This window comes from Oreochromis aureus, linkage group 8, assembly GCF_013358895.1.
Source record: "Oreochromis aureus strain Israel breed Guangdong linkage group 8, ZZ_aureus, whole genome shotgun sequence".
NCBI lineage: Eukaryota > Metazoa > Chordata > Actinopteri > Cichliformes > Cichlidae > Oreochromis > Oreochromis aureus.
The window spans coordinates 3,324,438-3,342,446 of NC_052949.1; the positions used below are offsets into that span (position 1 = coordinate 3,324,438).

General features: G+C 40.5%; 1 protein-coding gene across 3 annotated transcripts; it reads right to left on the reverse strand.

The window, feature by feature from the left end:
• Positions 1 to 162: 162 nt before the first annotated feature.
• LOC116323488 (zinc finger protein OZF-like) lies at positions 163 to 13,085 on the reverse strand. 3 transcript variants are annotated; one of them, XM_039616384.1, is made up of 3 exons: positions 12,580 to 13,085; positions 7,558 to 8,668; positions 4,154 to 4,222 (listed from the first exon to the last, which is right to left on the reverse strand). In XM_039616384.1, exons 1-3 carry the CDS (start codon positions 12,698 to 12,700, stop codon positions 4,180 to 4,182), a joined length of 1,275 nt encoding a protein of 424 aa, XP_039472318.1. In that variant the 5' UTR covers positions 12,701 to 13,085; the 3' UTR covers positions 4,154 to 4,179. The 3 variants fall into 3 exon arrangements, with proteins under 3 accessions (XP_031599694.2, XP_039472317.1, XP_039472318.1); XM_031743834.2 differs by lacking the exon at positions 7,558 to 8,668 and having other exon boundaries at positions 163 to 4,222; positions 12,580 to 13,081; XM_039616383.1 differs by having other exon boundaries at positions 4,082 to 8,668.
• Positions 13,086 to 18,009: the final 4,924 nt, after the last annotated feature.

Below are 18,009 nucleotides of genomic sequence, written 5' to 3' on the forward strand. Positions count from 1 at the left end.
CACCCATTCACACACTGGTGATGGCAAGCTACATTGTAGCCACAGCCACCCTGGGGCGCACTGACAGAGGCGAGGCTGCTGGACACTGGCGCCACCGGGCCCTCTGACCACCACCAGTAGGCAACGGGTAAAGTGTCTTGCCCAAGGACACAACGACAGAGACTGTCCAAGCCGGGGCTCGAACCGGCAACCTTCCGATTACAAGGTAAACTCCCAACTCTTGAGCCACGATCGCCCTTTTAAATCTTTTTTTGTTTAAAAAGATTTAATTTCAACTGCCGAAGCAAATTAAAAGTTACAGCGCTGGACCTCTCTGTGAAATCAGCCATCTGTTTTCACAGAAAAGGTTGACCCTGGATCGGGCCGTACAATTTTATACCCCAATAATAACAAGTGTTATTAAGACTTGCTTCTTACGGAAGCGACGTGGCAGTCCTGCTGTCTCCCTACGAGTCTTCTCTCTGTTCATGTCCAACCTTGCCTCGTATCTGCTCCTCTTCCTGGGATAACAAAGACAGAAAAAGAGAAACCACCTCCCTGCTTAGCCTTGATTATTAATATTATCCTACTGATTCCATTTAATATCTAAGTTTGAGACATTCTATTCAGACTCCCTTGGCCCATAAAATATCATCTTGACTGTTAACCAGCGTGATGTGTAAGTATGTTGCAAAAAAAACATCACTCTACGTCAATCGCAATATTTAAATTCAGTCATGGCGCTGAATGAAGCTTCCGACCCTCAAAACATGGAGCACCAACACTTTAATGAGCACATCGCAATGTGTTTATAGAAAATCATAAAAACTACTTTATTTAATCATTTTAATCCTAACAGTCCTCTAATTAACTAAGGTTAATTATGGAGTTCCACAGGGTTCAGTGCTAGGACCAATTCTGTTTACATTATACATGCTTTCCCTAGGTAGTAACATTAGAAGGCATAGTATACATTTTCACTGCTACACAGATGACACACAACTTTATCTATCCATGAAGCCAGGTAACACACACCAACACTACTTTCTTCCATTTGTGCAATCTCTAAAATTAGAAACATACGGTCTCAGACTGATGCTGAACTAGCTAAACCATTTATTCTAGGCTGGACTAGTGTAATTTGTTAATATTAGGATGTCCTAAAAGTCCCTGAAAAGCCTTCAGTTGATCCACAAGGTTGCAGCAAGAGTACTGACAGGGACTAGAAAGAGGGAGCATATTGGCTTCCCTTCATTGGCTCTCTGTTAAATCCAGAACTGAATTTAAAATCCTGCTTCTCACATACAAGGTCTTGAATAATCAGGTCCCATCTTATCCCATCTCCAGTTTTTAAAAAGTAATATGTAATAAATAGTGTTATGTGTATACAGTTGAGTTATTGTACATAGAATTTGGTATTGCACAGTTGTGGTTCATAGAGGAAATGGGAAATTTTTTTTGGGGGGGGGGCTGTGTTATCGGTGCATGTGTGAGTTGATAAAGTGCTTGTGAGATTGGGGGAATGTGGCTTGTTGTATAGAGTGCTTTGAGTACTCTGGGAGAGTAAAAAAGCGCTATATAACAATCAGTCCATTTACCACACCAGAGGACAGACTGCTGTTAATAATGGCAAGAAGAGACTGCCCTCTACTGGGATCGTTTGGCTTCAAAGTAAAAGCTGTGGCTTTTGAAATGTCATTGCTGCAATATTGAGGCACAACTTTTAATCTGAAAACAAATGTTTTGTTTCCAGTCTGTGCTGCACTTTTTGAAGCTGCTCGGAGAGTAACTGGCAAGAGTTTGGAGACAAGTTAACATCTTCCACACAAACTTGTTTGGGAAATACACATTTCTCCCTTCTGATTGCCATATGGTTGCCAACCAATTAAATGCAATAATTAATCATGTAACCAAGCAATAAATAATTAATATTCTGCAAGATGCTTACCTTCAGTGTTTACAGTGCTATCTACTGTGTGTCATAAGCTTCCATTTTTTGCATTGCAATTCAACATCATCTTCAACCCAAGATCCTGTTTCTGTCCTTCATAACAGTTATATCCAAAAATGCCACAGGATATAAGCATTGTGAAAAATGATGATAATTGATGACATCACGCTTGAAGTAAAAAGCACAAGAAGAAGAATGAAAAGAATAAATATTTTATTCATACAGAAGTTGGTAAGTTACTGTTAGAGCAACCAAAAAAGAAAGTGATTAAATACAATAAGGAGTTGAAATTAAATGCAAAATTAAAACCTAAATAACATTAGTTGATATACTCCATACCAGAAAAGCTATCAGGAGTAGATGTGTCCATCTGGTTCTGTGTAATCCAACACCACATAGCTGCTGTTTGACTGTTGTATGCTGATCCAAACTTATTTTGGTGCACACCCACCGAGTTCTGGTTTATTCAGAAAAACAAAATGCTCAAGCATAGATTATTATTAAAAATATCATGACTAAACATGGTTACGTACCTTGGATATAGAAAATGTATAAATAAATGCTAGCTTGAATTCAAGTAATATATTTCCCAATTACAATATAGCTTTCCTTACTTTGAGCACATGGTACCACCCCTACTACAAATGTCACCAGCCATAGTCTTTATTTTTGTCATACAGTACAAGACATCCTTCAAAGCACCCAATAGCGTGAACAGACATAATTAATGACCAAAAAAACAACCAAACAAAAAAGATCCATCCAAATTATTCATTAGCAGGTAAGTGCATTCTCGGAACCTTCAAAGCTGTTACTCTGTGTGGGTTTTCACGTGTCTGTTTAGATTTCCCTTCTGAGTAAACGTTTTACCACAAACACCACAGCTAAATGGCTTCTCTCCAGTGTGGACTCTCATGTGTCTCGTCAGAGTTCCCTGATGGGTGAATCTCTTCCCACATACAGTGCAGCTAAACTGTTTCTCTCCGGTGTGAACTCTGGTGTGGATCTTGAGATCGCGCTGATGTACAAAGTTTTTGCCGCAGACATCGCAGCCATGTGGTTTCTCTCCCGTGTGGCCTCTTGTGTGGGCTTTGAGATGTGATTTCCTGTTAAATCTTTTGCCACAAACATCACAGCCATATGGTTTCTCTCCTGTGTGAACCCTTGTGTGTGCTTTAACAAGCGCCATCCGGTTAAACCTTTTACCACAAATGTCGCAAGCAAACTGTTTTTCTCCTGTGTGAACTCTCATGTGTGCACTTAATTGTGTTTTCCGGTTATATCTTTTACTGCAAAGATCACAACCAAATGGTTTTTCTCTTGTGTGAACTCTCATATGTCTCTTCAGGTCCACCTGCTGTGTAAATCTTTTTGTGCAAACGCCACAACCGAATGGTTTCTCACCTGTGTGAACCCTGATGTGCCTCTTGATATTTTGTTGTTGTGTAAACCTTTCACCACAGATGTCACATACAAACGGTTTCTCTCCTGTGTGGATTCTGATGTGCGCCTTGAAACTATAGAGATGTCGAAAACGCTTTCCACAAAAATCACAATGAAATGGTTTTTCCCCAGTGTGAATTCGGATATGTGTCTTAAGATTTTGTTTTTGTGTAAATCGTTTTCCGCAAATACCACAGATAAATTGTCTTTCTTGTCTGGGTGAGTCTACATTTCCCAAATGCCTGGAGGAAGTTTCCATTGAATGGCTTGTCATGAGCCTCTGAACAGGCCACTTGCTTTTTGGAGATTTGAGTCCATTTGCGGTTGATGTAGGAGCTCCCTGATTATTTTCACTGTCATCATTTGGAGGTCCAGAATCTGACAAAGGTTCCTGCCAATCACCACCACCATCATCACTATCATCATCATCATCATGATCATCACCATCATCTGAGACGTCAGTCGCAGAAGAGTCTGAAGCCTTCTCATCAGTATTTGGATCTGGGTTCCATGATCCAGGTTCAGGTCCATCACAGTCCTCTCCATCACTTTCTGTTTTTATCTGTTTAGCTAAGCTGCAAAGTGGAGAGACTGCCTCTCCCATTTGATTTTGAAGGAGAAGTAAAGAGTTAGGCTTCTCTTCATCATTTTCAGTCTTCACAGGACCAGCAGTGAGTTGGAACCTGATGATATCAGCCTTCGTTAGATCATTAAGCGGCTCTCCCACCTCACTGTTCCTGAGTTCATCTTGTTCCTCCTTTATAAAGAGAAACTCTGGGCCCTTCTGGTCCGGACTATTGCTCCATTCATGGGAAACCTCTTCTTTGATCACCAACAGCTGTTGGACATCTGCAGAGAACACAAAAACAGACACGGGACAACTGTGACTCCATATTTAATTACAATTTGTATACATGGTGATGGTGCACACTGATGCCAACTGCTGTAGTATCATAAAGTGCTTGAACAATAATCTAATGTGAAAATAAATTAACACATTTTTTTTAAAATCAAGCCTTCCAAATTCAACATATAACTACATGACCTGCAACAAATATGATTATTTCCAGATGTGAAAGCGCTATTAGTGTTTGTCATTAACTTCCAAATCCACAAATCCCAAATACTAAAAGTACTTTTCCATTCTTAAAGAGCTTCCAAAGGTAGAAAACCCCTGAGCCAGATTTGAGTACTTTCTCTTCTTTGTGTCCCAAACAGCAGTACAACCCCACAAGATAAAGCAGTGCCTGCAGTCAGACAGTTTTGTATCAGGACACATAAGCAAAGAAGCATATTTCCGCCTGGTTTCGGACCAGGGACCTTTCACGTGTTAGGGTGAACGTGATAACCACTACATTATGGAAACGGCACATGCTTCTACTATATTTGTTATTTGTTTATTTCTGGACTTAAGAATATGTTTTCTTTAAAAAATATTTAAAAAACTGAAAGGGTTTAGTTCTTTTGACAAGCAGTTAAGCTATCAAAAAATTATGCAATTTCTAAAACTAAAATGAAAGAGCAGTTCATTTTTTTTTAATCTTTTTTTTCTCTTTGAATATTTACTTTTTTCCAATAACAAGACCAAATTATTTCTTATTCAATTAGCTCCAGGCCTGGCTATGGTTGTTGTGAAACGATGTGAGTCATGAGGTTGGTGGCAATGTGAAGGATAAAAATACATATAGCAACATAAAAGTATCTCCAACTGACCAGAGTGTATTTCCAGCAGCTCGCCTCGATAACCAGTAAACATGTTAGTGACAACTGTCAGCAGAAAACAAAAAGACTAAATCCACATACGAAAATAAAGTAACTTGAGAGTTTCATGTGCTGTTTAGTAAAATTATTTTCTTTCTCTCAACTTCAAGCCACCAAATCCATAACAAAGAGGGAAAAAAGGGAAATCATTTGATTACCATAAAAATGTCAAAACCCTGAACCTTAGACTTTAATTTTTTGATTCTGTATTCTTTGTAAACAACAACCACAAAAAAGACAACTATACCTATGTTGCTTGAAAAAATACATCTTTATTTTTATCACCGCAGACATCTTACACACTAAGAGCTATTAACTTACAATGTACAGGTTTAATTAAAAGAAAACAAGAAATCCATTGAAGAAGTTAAACGTGACAAGGCATGGCTCGGGCTGCTAGCTGCATTGACTTTTTGACAAGATAAGCTTCTATGAACTAATCCAAAACAGATCTGGACGGGATGAGCTAGGCAATGACCGGAGCCAAACCAGATCCAGGTGTGATCCAGTCTGAATCCCCGATCCATTTTGGATCCATCCTGCCATAAAAATATACTCTGACTGGGAAATGATGTGCTGTTCCAGTTCTGGGTCGACCCACGATGACTGATTTTCAGTGGAAAATATCTTGTGGTTCAGACTCTGAATTTCAGATAATGAAACTTTAAACTGGTATTTTATGTCATTTAACGACTGAATTCCAACCTGTGGACACACTTCAATATGAAATGTAATTAGATTACAATCAGGCTGTCTGCAGCTGGACTTTAAAAGTCACTTTAAAAACACATTTAGTTCAGTTTTACAGTTTTAAGTCATTTCAGTCTCATCTTCACTGAGATTTTCTCCAAGATCCAGCTGTGACAGACATCTCTCCAACAGTGTGCTTGATTACAACACAGTAAACATCAGTGAGGACCTCACCTGGACACTGAACACCACACACCTGGTCAAGAAGGCTCAGCAGCGGCTGTATTTCCTGAGGAGGCTAAGGAAATTTAGTTTGTCGGCCAAGATCCTCGGCAGCTTCTGCAGCTGCACTGTGGAGAGCACACTGTCCAGCTGCATCACTGTATGGTACAGCAGCACTACTGCTATGGACCGCAAACGCCTGCAGAGAGTGATAACAACTGCGGAGAAGATCATCAGGACTCCACTGCCCTCTCTGCAGAGCATCTACCATCGCAGAGTCCAGAGGAGAGCTGCCTCCATCCTCAAAGACCCCACACACCCCTCAACACGGACTGTTCACACTTCTGCCCTCGAGACGAAGGTTTAAAAGTGTGAAATCCAGAACATCCTGATTCAACAACTCCTTCTTCTCCACTGCTATCAAGACTCCTGAACAGCTGACCTACCTCAACTGCAATTTGCACATCAGGACACTTTGCACACTAAGTTCATTTTGCACATTAAGCTCCTTTGTACATCCATTTACATTGACATCTGCATACCTCACTTGTCTTCACTTATTTTTTTTGTATTTATTTATCTTTCACAATTTTTTTATCCTTAATTTTTTTGTTATTTATCTTAATAGCTTGTCTTATTTGTATCCGTATTTATCTTGTTCCTTCAACCCTACCTAACTTGGCATTGGTGTATGGACAGCAAAGGAAGAATTTCATTGTACAGAGAAATGCTTTTTCTTCTGTAATTCTTCTGTACACATGACAACACTTTTAATCTTTATACAGGTGATTTTGATGTAAACGGTGATTCTATAGTAATGTACACTGTTTTCCAGTCTAATTTAACTGACTGGCTGACAGTCTGACACCTGCATTAATATTCAAAGACTCACAGTTAGAAAGATGGATTTAATTCTTAGCTGATAATAAATCAGTGAGATATTCACTGTCTTCACTCATACAAATTGACCACTGAAAAATTAAAAAGCCATCATGGTAAATAAAAAATAGTGAATTGACACATAATCAGCATTTTAGTGTCTATAAAATGTAAACTTGTCCAAATTCATTTGCTCATCCAAGTGGTTTGATAGCAACTTTTTAATAAGGAAGTGAGTCAGTTTGTTAAAGAAAACTTGTCAGTGAGTAGGTTTAGTGTATAGAGTCTGACTCAGTTTAAGTTAACTTTCTTTGTGAATCAGAAATCCTAAAGTTTTCCTCATCTCAGGTTTAACAAACACAGATTGGTTAGTTAAAACTGTTTCAAACTGTACTAAGACCCAGTACAATTTCTACTGTGTGTGGCTTCTCGTGTGCCTATTTAGACTTCCCTGTTGAGTAAAAGTTTTCCCACACACATTACAACCAAATGGTTTCTCTCCAGTGTGCACCCTCATGTGTCTCTTGAGGCTTCCCTGCTGAGTAAATCGCTTTTCACACGCAGGACAGCTAAACTGTTTCTCTCCAGTGTGGACTCTGATGTGTATTTTGAGATCATGATGATGCACAAACCTTTTCCCACATGCACCACAGGTGAATGGTTTCTCTCCTGTGTGCACCCTCATGTGCCTCTTCAGAACCCCCTGCTGTGTAAACTTTTTATTACACAGATTGCAGCCAAATGGTTTCTCTCTCGTGTGAACTCTCATATGTCTCTTCAGAACGCCCTGCTGTGTAAATCTTTTTGCGCAGACACCACAGCTGAATGGTTTCTCTCCTGTGTGAACCCTCATGTGGCGTTTGAGATTTTGCTTTTTTCTAAACTTTTCACCACAAATGCCACAAACAAACGGTTTTTCCCCAGTATGGATTCTGATGTGTACTTTAAAACTATAGTGATGTCTAAAGTCTTTTCCACAAAAATCACAGTTATATGGTTTATCACCTGTGTGGACTCTCATATGCGTCTTCAGATTTTGTTTCTGTTTAAATCTTTTTGCACAAACACCACAGGTAAATGTTTTTTCTCCTGTGTTGATTTTCATCTTTGAAGGTTCACTTTGTTTCACTCTGTTAAATTTCTCATTAGACAAACAGCCATGAGGCCTTTTGAATGAATGACATGTCTTCCTTCTCTGAAAAGAACACTTGCTTTTCAGCGATTTCAGAGTTTTCAAGTTTGATTTAGGTATATTGCAACCACTGTCACCATCTTCGTTTGCAGGTCCAGGATCAGACAAAGGTTCCTGCCAATCATCTCCATCACTGATGTCTGTTTCAGAAGAGTCTGGGGCCTTCTCAACAGCATTTAGTTGCAAATGGAAATTTGGTTTAGAGTTCCTGGCAATTTCTGGTCTTCCACAATCCTCTTCATCAATTTCATTGTTGATCTTTGTAGCTGAGCTGCTGTTTGGAGCTTCTGCTTCCGCATCGTCTTCAGTCTGACTTTGATGAAGCTGTACAATCTGAGGTTTTTCTTCTCTTTCATCTTCACACTTCATGGAAATAGAAGACAATGTGCGCCTAGTGCTATCAGCAAGATACGCTCCTCCTGTACCGATCCACAGCTCCTCATGCTCCTCCTTTATGTGGAGGTGGTCTGGGTTCTGCTGGTCCAGACTGGGGGTCCAGGGTAGCTCTTCTTCTTTAATCACCAACATCTGCTGGACATCTGCAGGGAATACTGAAACATACATGTACATCACTGACTGTAGGTTTCTATACGTTCACCTTGATTTCAGTAACTGTTAATGTAATCTGAAATTCAAGTTACAGTGGGAATTATTTTGAGACCAAAAATGAAACACTATCCATCACCAGTCACCCTAACAATTACAGTAATGGTAAGAAGTTTCAATCCACTTCTCATGGGTGTGAATGTCATGGTAATTTTGGGCTTTTAATTTTTAATTTCTTTGAGCTGTTCTTTTAAAAGTAAAAAAACAACAACGATGGAGTGCACAGTTTAATTTTATTTCATTTATTTGATTTAATGAAATTTATAGACGGCATTGCATGAACACTGTACCAACTGTCACGCATGGTGATTCATGCGTGACAGTTTCATGCTCATCAGGCTGTTTTACTGCCAGTGCTAAATTCCACCAACAGAATGGAATAATGAAGGAAGACTACCTCCAAATTCTTCAACTTCACCTCAAATCAACAGCTAGATGGTTGAAATTGGGACACAGTTGATGTTCTAACAGGATAATGGGCTGAAACACATCAAAACTGGCATCGGGATGAATAAACCAGGCTGACATTAAGGTTCTGGAATGGACAAAGCCCAGAGATCCATCCAATTGAAACGTTGTGAACTATGCTTACACTCGGATCTGTGCCAGGAAACCAAACAATTTTAAATAAACTCTAACAATTCTGCTGAGAAGAGTGGTCAAAATCCAGCCTGAATTATGTCAGAAGTTTGTTGATGGATACCAAGTCTGGTCAAGGTGCAATTAGCTAAGGGATATTTAACCAAATATTAATGTACATATTTCAACTTGTATGTACACTTACGACCCAGTGTAGCTTAGAAAATCCAAAATAAATTCAAAGTTGTAGACACAATTCTTGTTTTTCTTTTAATCATTAAAGATGTATGCTGTACGGTAATTCTAACTTGGAAAAAGAAGCATTCAAACAAATCGTTAGAAGTCCAAAATCACTATGACACTTCATGCCCATGATGAGTCGATGGAAGCTTTGGACCACAAATTTTCAATTTCATTTTCCCCTCTTCTGTGGAACCAGCTTCCAGTTTGGATTCAGGAGATGGACACAATCTTTACTTTTAAGGTTAGGCTTCAAACTTATCTTAGCATATAGTTAGGGCTGGATCAGGTGACCCTGAATCTTCCCTTAGTTATGCTGCAGTAGGTGTAGGCTGCTGGGGGATTCCCATGATGCACTGGGTGTTTCCTTCTTCAGTCACCTTTCTAACTCATTATGTGTTAATAGACCTCTCTGCACTGAATCATACTTATTATTAATCTCTGTCTCTCTTCCACAGCATGTCTTTTATCCTGTCTTCCTCCTCTCACCCCAACTGGTCGCCACGGTTAAAAGGAAGTTTTTCCTTCCCACTATTGCCAAAGTCCTTGTTCATAGGGATTCATATGATTGTTGGGTTTTTCTCTGTATGTATTATTGTAGGGTCTACTTTACAATATAAAGCACCTTGAGGCAACTGTTGTTGTGATTGGATGCTGTATAAATAAAAATTTTTGAATTGAAATTTTGGTAAAACACAGATCTTTATCTTGGGGATGTGGTAAAAATAAGGCTTAGATATAATTACTTATGAAGCAGTAAAGGAAGCAAAAAGAAAAAACTGAAATGGCTAGAGACAAAATAATGATGGCTTAATAGACTGCCTATTTTCATTGAATATAGGAGGTTTTTCACACCTGTGACACCAAAACCTTTTCTTTCTTTCTTTGCATAAGATCTGATATAACCACATGTCATCATGATTCAGTTACAACAATGCTTTCACAATGAAAAGATTGTGGTTTAGAGTGCCATCCAGTATGGAGATGTCAGGGGGATTTGTAACGTGGGTCAAAGTGATATGGTCAAATTTCTCCACAAGACGGAGCTCCTTGCTACACTTCCGGTTCCATTTTGAAGTTTCTCAAAGTAAAGAAGCTTAAAAGTTCTTCGGGCTTGGCCAGCAGTCTCCTGATATGAATATTATTGAGTACATCTGAGGACAAAGATGGAAATATGGAGGAGGAAACCCGAGAAGCTGGAGCAGCTTTGGGATGCCTGCAGGTCAGCCTTTGATTTCATACCTGATGACTTCGTGTCAAACTGAATAGCAATAGTTCTGCAGTTCTGCAAGCTTCTTGTACGGAAGCCGTACAAGATATTCAATTTCATGTTTATACTGTGACAAAATGATATACTGATTATCAGTATATAAAGTATTTACTTAACCCATTTAATCCCAAATGTTTCCCTGCAAAATAAGTGAATGCATTTTACTCCTTAGACTTCCCCTACACAAAATGTTTAATTTTTTTAATGGCATAAAATGGCAATAATTGTTGCCAGTGGGATTAAATGGGTAATTAAGTAAAAACATAAAATCTTTTGACTGTTTGATTGTTTTAATATGCAGCAGAGTGTTTGTTCAGCAATAGGCTGACTTGTTTGTGATTATCATATAGAAGCAAATCTCAATTAAATTAATACTTTTTTAGTAGCCTTTAAATAAACTGGAGACCCTCAACAAAAACATGAAATACTTCTGACTCCAAATTTTACTCAAAATTAAATGTAATATATTAGCTCCTATAAATTTGATGTACCCATCACAAGACTTTCCTCCAGGAATGTATCAGCTCATCAGGAGATAAATCCGAAGCATAACGTAAACACTGATATTCTATTGGAACTGGAAAAAGTTGTAACAGCTGTAAGCTCACCTAATTTCCTCAGCAGATCCTGATACACTGCAAACAGATTTATGAGCATGCAGAAAGATATTTATTGATTAAAGGAAAATGTGATCATTATTGTTATTAAGTGGCGAGAGTTGCTTTGCATTACACGATCCAGGATGAAATCTTGGAATGTTAAAGTGTACAGACACAAAGTGGTTATCAATTCAACCCCATATGTAATGATGAACATAGGGAAAGGCATGTTGCTCTGTGATGTTTTCATACCACAAATATCTTTGTAACATGAACTAAACTTAACTTTAGGGAGAAAACCGTCCATATTTTTGTATCTAAAAGCAAAAATCATGAAAATATATGTAAAGACATTCAAAAGCTGAAGAAGCTCCTTTACGAATGACTAGTAAGATTTATTTTTTATAATAAAATTCATAGAAAAAATAAAGATAACAAACGAGTTGCATGCTTAGAACATTTTTTCGTGGAGGGAACCAAAAAACTGGAGGTCTGAAAAATGTTTCAGTCAGAGCGACGGTTACAAACGACCATGCCACGTTTAAAGTTACCAAAATCAACTTTCGCCTTCATTCTGATGCTCGGTTTCAACAGCAGGTCGCCTTGACCACTGAGATGCTGCCATGTGACCGGCTGATTAAAAATTTGTATTAATGAGTGATTAAACAGCTGTAACTAACAAAGTGGCCAGTGAGCGTATATCAGCTAATTAATGTAGCCAAACAAACCATTTAGATTAATGTCAGACATTTTAAGGAAGGAGTGAAATGCGTAAAAACCCCAATAATCCTTAAAACAGATAAGTTGATTTGTTTATATATATTTCCTTTTTTCATTTATCTCTTGTTTGCCCCTTATATTATTTGAAAGTTATATCGATTTTTTTTTTCTTTGCTCAAAGGTAGTTTTTAAAAAGGAATTACAAAAAACTACAAGATTTCTTGCATATGTGCGCGGTGTAAAGAGGCCGGGTGCTATACTATGCCCAGATGAGTTCCGCCTTTTTAACTCCGAGAACACAAAAAGTCATTAATAGGAAATATTTTTGTTATTTTTACAAATTTAGATTAGCAGATCGTGAGAAGATGTGCGATCGTGATCTCCACCCTGCCCCACAGCGAGTCAGCTGTTAGCAGATTTCTTCACATTCCAGCTGTGTTATTCTTACCAGCGGTTTGGTTTATATCAGCGTCCTGCAGCTGTTCAACATCTGGAGGTTTAATCTCCGGTTTTTCTTCAAAATCCAGACTCTCAGCTCTGTTATGATCAAGATAATCCACTTCATTCATGGTGTCGGCTCCTCTTTAAAATAAACTGCAGGCTCGTGTGACACGAACCAGGCCTGCGCAGAATCGATCGCCGCCGATCACCGTGAAACACGCGCTGGTTACATTTGTCTGTCTCACTTTGATCCATGAAAGTGTTCAAGTACTCAAAGGGGGATCGTGCTCTTCTAAATTATTTTGGAAACGAATTATTGACGTCTGCTGTGTTTTGAACAGGCATCTGCACGGACAGCTTCCCTCTTCATTACACACAGCGTCTCAACCGGCCTTTATTCCCGCTGCATTCACGCAGTTTACCCACTTTGTCATCCACTCACCTCGAAAACACCGAAACCTTTAAAACACAAGAACACATGAACTAATTCAGTCTATTAAAAAAATAACCAGAGATTACATGTGCGTTTTATCACGATGGTTTACTGAAGAAGTGCATCACAACATAACGAGACGTACTGACACTTCCGGTGGGTACTTTCAAAATACAAGTTAAAGTATTAACAAGCATTAAGATTTTAAGTTTGTAAAAGAAAATAACATACTTAGGGGATTGTCTTTTTTGTGTGTATGAAAAATTTGCTCATACACAGAATAATGTTACAACACCTCATTCTTATCTTGTAAAATAAAACCAAATGTTATGTTTTCTCTAGAGAGGGAAACAGAGATTGATTAAATATTTGGTTTTATATTTACAATCTGTTTTTATTTATATAAACAAAAGAAACATTCACAACTAGAACATAATGGAAGACTACAGGAACATTAGTTGTGTCACTCCCTTCTGTTGAAGAGTTGCTGAATCTACAGAAGTTTTTTTGGGCTTATGTTCAAAGAAGAACTGACGTTTAGAGGTTTACCTAAGTGCTTCACATAATGGGATATGTACAGTTTGAATGTGGGGTGCAGCTGTCGGGATCTGTAGCAGAAAGATGGACGATGTTTGCATAATCTTGATCCACAAGCTTCAGGATGTCCTTCTTCCCATGGTGCTTTTGCAACAAGTCGTCTATTGTCTCTTTCATGAGACAACGTTGTGTGGCCCAACACAAAAACCAGTCCACCTGTCTTTATGAGTCCAGTGTGAGCACTCCTTGGTGAGAACCGCATCGGCAAAGGTAGAGCTTCAGAGATTTCTAGGAAACAATAGTAGAAGTTCACTGGTTGCTCATATATCATGTAAGGAACTAATCCATGAATTAATAATAGTAATTATGCAAGATTGTTTGGAAAATACCATTATGTTAACTTACCCATGACTGTTGTAGGTTGCTAGATGTCTTCTGGTGGTATCTCCTGCTTTAAAAGTGCGACAGCACAGAATGGGTGGGTGACAGGTGGTGCTGGTACAGGTGATACCATGCCTACCATTGCCCAGCTGGAGGAGGGTCCAACTGCTGGAACCTGAAGTTGGGCAGACACAGGTTTTTGTACAGAGGATGGGGGCTGAAGGTAGGGTGACCATATTTTGATTTGCAAAAAAAGAGGACACTTAGCCCAGTCATGAAGAACTTTATTAATGTTTTCGTAAAGAAAACTTTAATATATTTAAGCAATGCCTTCTCTGTGCAGTTAATGAATGGTGAAATAAAAAATGTCATATAGGCTTTTACAAGTCAACAAGTGCAAAAAAAGGATTGGTCACCCTAGCTGAAGGGCAGCCAGTTCATCTTTCTTTGGGTTTTGTGTTTGTCCCAGTTCAGAGGGACTGGACTGCAGCCTGGCTCTCTGTATTGAAGTCCAAATCTCTCTCCAGTATTTCTGTCAGAGAGGTGAAGTGCAGGGAACTTCTCCTGACCGGTCACTCTCCTGGAGGCTGCATTCAACTCCACCACTAGAGATGGAAAAAGCAGGAGGGAGAATGACACCTGGCTGCTTAAGGTCCACCAGTCTTTGGTAGTCCTATTGTGTCACCTCTGTTATGCCCTGGGCCTGGAATAATTCAGTGGATACATGAGTCCCTGTGATCCACTGGGCCTGGTGAAAATGGTAACCCTCCTGCTGTGAAGTGCCTTGGACAGGAATCCAGATGGGGACCTTAGCGCCTTCCCCAGGGACATGGTTTAGCTGTCCCACCATATCTAAACATTACATGCTTGGAATGTTACGGATCACTGAGGCAATCAACGCAGAATGTGCACTCTCTGTATGCTCTGTATACGCCTTATAAGCATCACGGAGCCTCTTCAGACCTGCCTGATCAACCACTGAGAAGGCAGCAGAGAGAAGCTGGTAGAAAGTGCTGAACAGAGGACGATGCCCAGAGGTGCATTCCCGCAAAAATGGAAAAAACTTGTCCTGCTCAGGGAGTGGAATAAATCCAGTTTCACAATAGTGTTGTTATCGCAGTGGGTTCGAGAGGCACAACTGTTTGCTACTGCTCCAGATGTGCCCCAGCAACAATAGCAAGAGTAGTTTTCCAGTCAACCCACGATAGATTTTCAACAAGAATGCAGTCTGGGATCAGCAATCCTTAAATGCGAGAAATACAAACATATTTAAGTCTATTCAATATTATGTGTGTGTATTAAATTAATCATAGAAAAACAACTCAGTTTTTCAAGACAGATTTGCAGTTTGAATGACAATGAAGATTACTTTTTTCACCTGTCCACCCAGTGGTGCCAGCCTTTTCCACTCCAGCATCACTATACCTCTTGGCCATTCCGTGGTGGGTTCTAAAGACCTCTCTGTCCATGATCCATCAAACAATAAGCCAGTTTTCCTTTATAATGGCATAACTGGACATGACCCCAGATGCCAGCGTGACTTTTCTGCCACCTTCCTGGTTTGGTCAGACCTGAAGATGTGTCCAGACCTGCCTTGGAGGAGTTTGGATATGGCTGGATGTTGATGTCGGAATTCGTCAAGCAGTCAGTAACGCAGGTAATGGCTGGACATAGAGATGCCACACCAGGCATGTGGGTCTTCATAAGACCTGAACTTCTGGGGTTTCTTTTCCTTCCTCAGAAACTGCCCAATGGTCCTCTGTCCACCTTCTCCTACCTCAGAGGCCCAGATACATTCTATGGCATGGAAGTATGCCAGGTGAAATCTCTCATAGTTGAGCTGCATTCATTTATGTGGTTTGCCATGTCTGCTGGGGATTTGCCAGTCCACCTCAACTCATCCATAAAAGACTTGCAGATGTAAAAAAAAGAACAGGGAGAAGGTTGGGAAACTTTTTGGGCAGTTTCTCAGGCCATCGTGGAATGTCAGTAAACCAGTTCCTACAAGGGCACTGACCACTGGTGCCAAAAATTACTTTGGCCTGCCCACACCAGCAGAGGTCACTTGTGGATGAAAGCAACCATGACCATGATAGCACTTTCAGGTTTCCATATAAAGAAAGAGTGGAGCTGGAAGAAATTTGGTGATAAAAGGTGAGCCACTGTATCTATGAGCTCAGGTTGAGAAGGGAGACATCAGAGTGAATTCGCGTTCCCTGGGTTATGCACTGGTCAAGACCAGGGCCGCAGTCCAAGATCCTGAAGCTCAGTCTTCAACCACCTAAACCTGGCAGAAACATGCCACCCTCCTGGGAAGAGCTGGGTGACCCCTTATCTGGGGCTCTCCTCAGCTCTTCCCAGGAGGGTGGCAGCTGTGCCAGAGTGAACCTAGCCGGAGGCCGGGAGGCCTGAGGGCCCCCCACACCCCAGAAGAGGCCCGACCGAGCCACGCAGTCACCGGGAGTGAGCCGGTACATACTTGAGTGCCCAGCTCCGGACACCAAGAACCACCAATGCACCAACGCCTGACGGCATCAGTCACCAGCAGGAAGTGTTGTGAGGGGAGATAGGCCTCCATACTTTGGAGGGCCTGAGATGTTCCCAGAGAGGTGGAGTCTGAGATCTGACCTGACATACAGTGGCTTGCAAAAGTATTCGGCCCTCTTGAACTTTCCCACATTTTGTCACATTACAGCCACAAATATGAATCAATTTTATTGGAATTCCACGTGAAAGACCAACACAAAGTGGTGTACACTTAAGAAGTGGAACGAAAATCATACATGATGCCAAACAGTTTTTACAAATAAATAACTGAAAAGTGGGGTGTGCGTAATTATTCAGCCCCCTTTGGTCTGAGTGCAGTCAGTTGCCCATAGACATTGCCGGATGACTGCTAATGACTAAATAGAGTGCACCTGTGTGTAATCTAATGTCAGTACAAATACAGCTGCTCTGTGACGGCCTCAGAGGTTGTCTAAGAAAATACTGGGAGCAACAACACCATGAAGTCCAAAGAACACACCAGACAGGTCAGGGATAAAGTTATTGAGAAATTTAAAGCAGGCTTAGGCTACAAAAAGATTTCCCAAGCCTTGAACATCCCACGGAGCACTGTTCAAGCCATCATTCAGAAATGGAAGGCGTATGGCACAACTGCAAACCTACCAAGACAAGGCCGTCCACCTAAACTCACAGGCCGAACAAGGAGAGCGCTGATCAGAAATGCAGCCAAGAGGCCCATGGTGACTCTGAACGAGCTGCAGAGATCTACAGCTCAGGTGGGGGAATCTGTCCATAGGACAACTATTAGTCGTGCACTGCACAAAGTTGGCCTTTATGGAAGAGTGGCAAGAAGAAAGCCATTGTTAACAGAAAACCATAAGAAGTCCTGTTTGCAGTTTGCCACAAGCCATGTGGGGGACACAGCAAACATGTGGAAGAAGGTGCTCTGGTCAGATGAGACCAAAATGGAACTTTTTGGCCAAAATGCAAAACGCTATGTGTGGCGGAAAACTAACACTGCACATCACTCTGAACACACCATCCCCACTGTCAAATATGGTGGTGGCAGCATCATGCTCTGGGGGTGCTTCTCTTCAGCAGGGACAGGGAAGCTGGTCAGAGTTGATGGGAAGATGGATGGAGCCAAATACAGGGCAATCTTGGAAGAAAACCTCTTGGAGTCTGCAAAAGACTTGAGACTGGGGCGGAGGTTCACCTTCCAGCAGGACAACGACCCTAAACATAAAGCCAGGGCAACAATGGAATGGTTTAAAACAAAACATATCCATGTGTTAGAATGGCCCAGTCAAAGTCCAGATCTAAATCCAATCCAGAATCTGTAAGATCTGGAAACTGCTGTTCACAAACGCTGTCCATCTAATCTGACTGAGCTGGAGCTGTTTTGCAAAGAAGAATGGGCAAGAATTTCAGTCTGTAGATGTGCAAAGCTGGTAGAGACATATCCTAAAAGACTGGCAGCTGTAATTGCAGCAAAAGGTGGTTCTACAAAGTATTGACTCAGGGGGCTCAGAACTCAACCAGTGTAAAGACAGACACAAATGGACATTGTACACACAATCA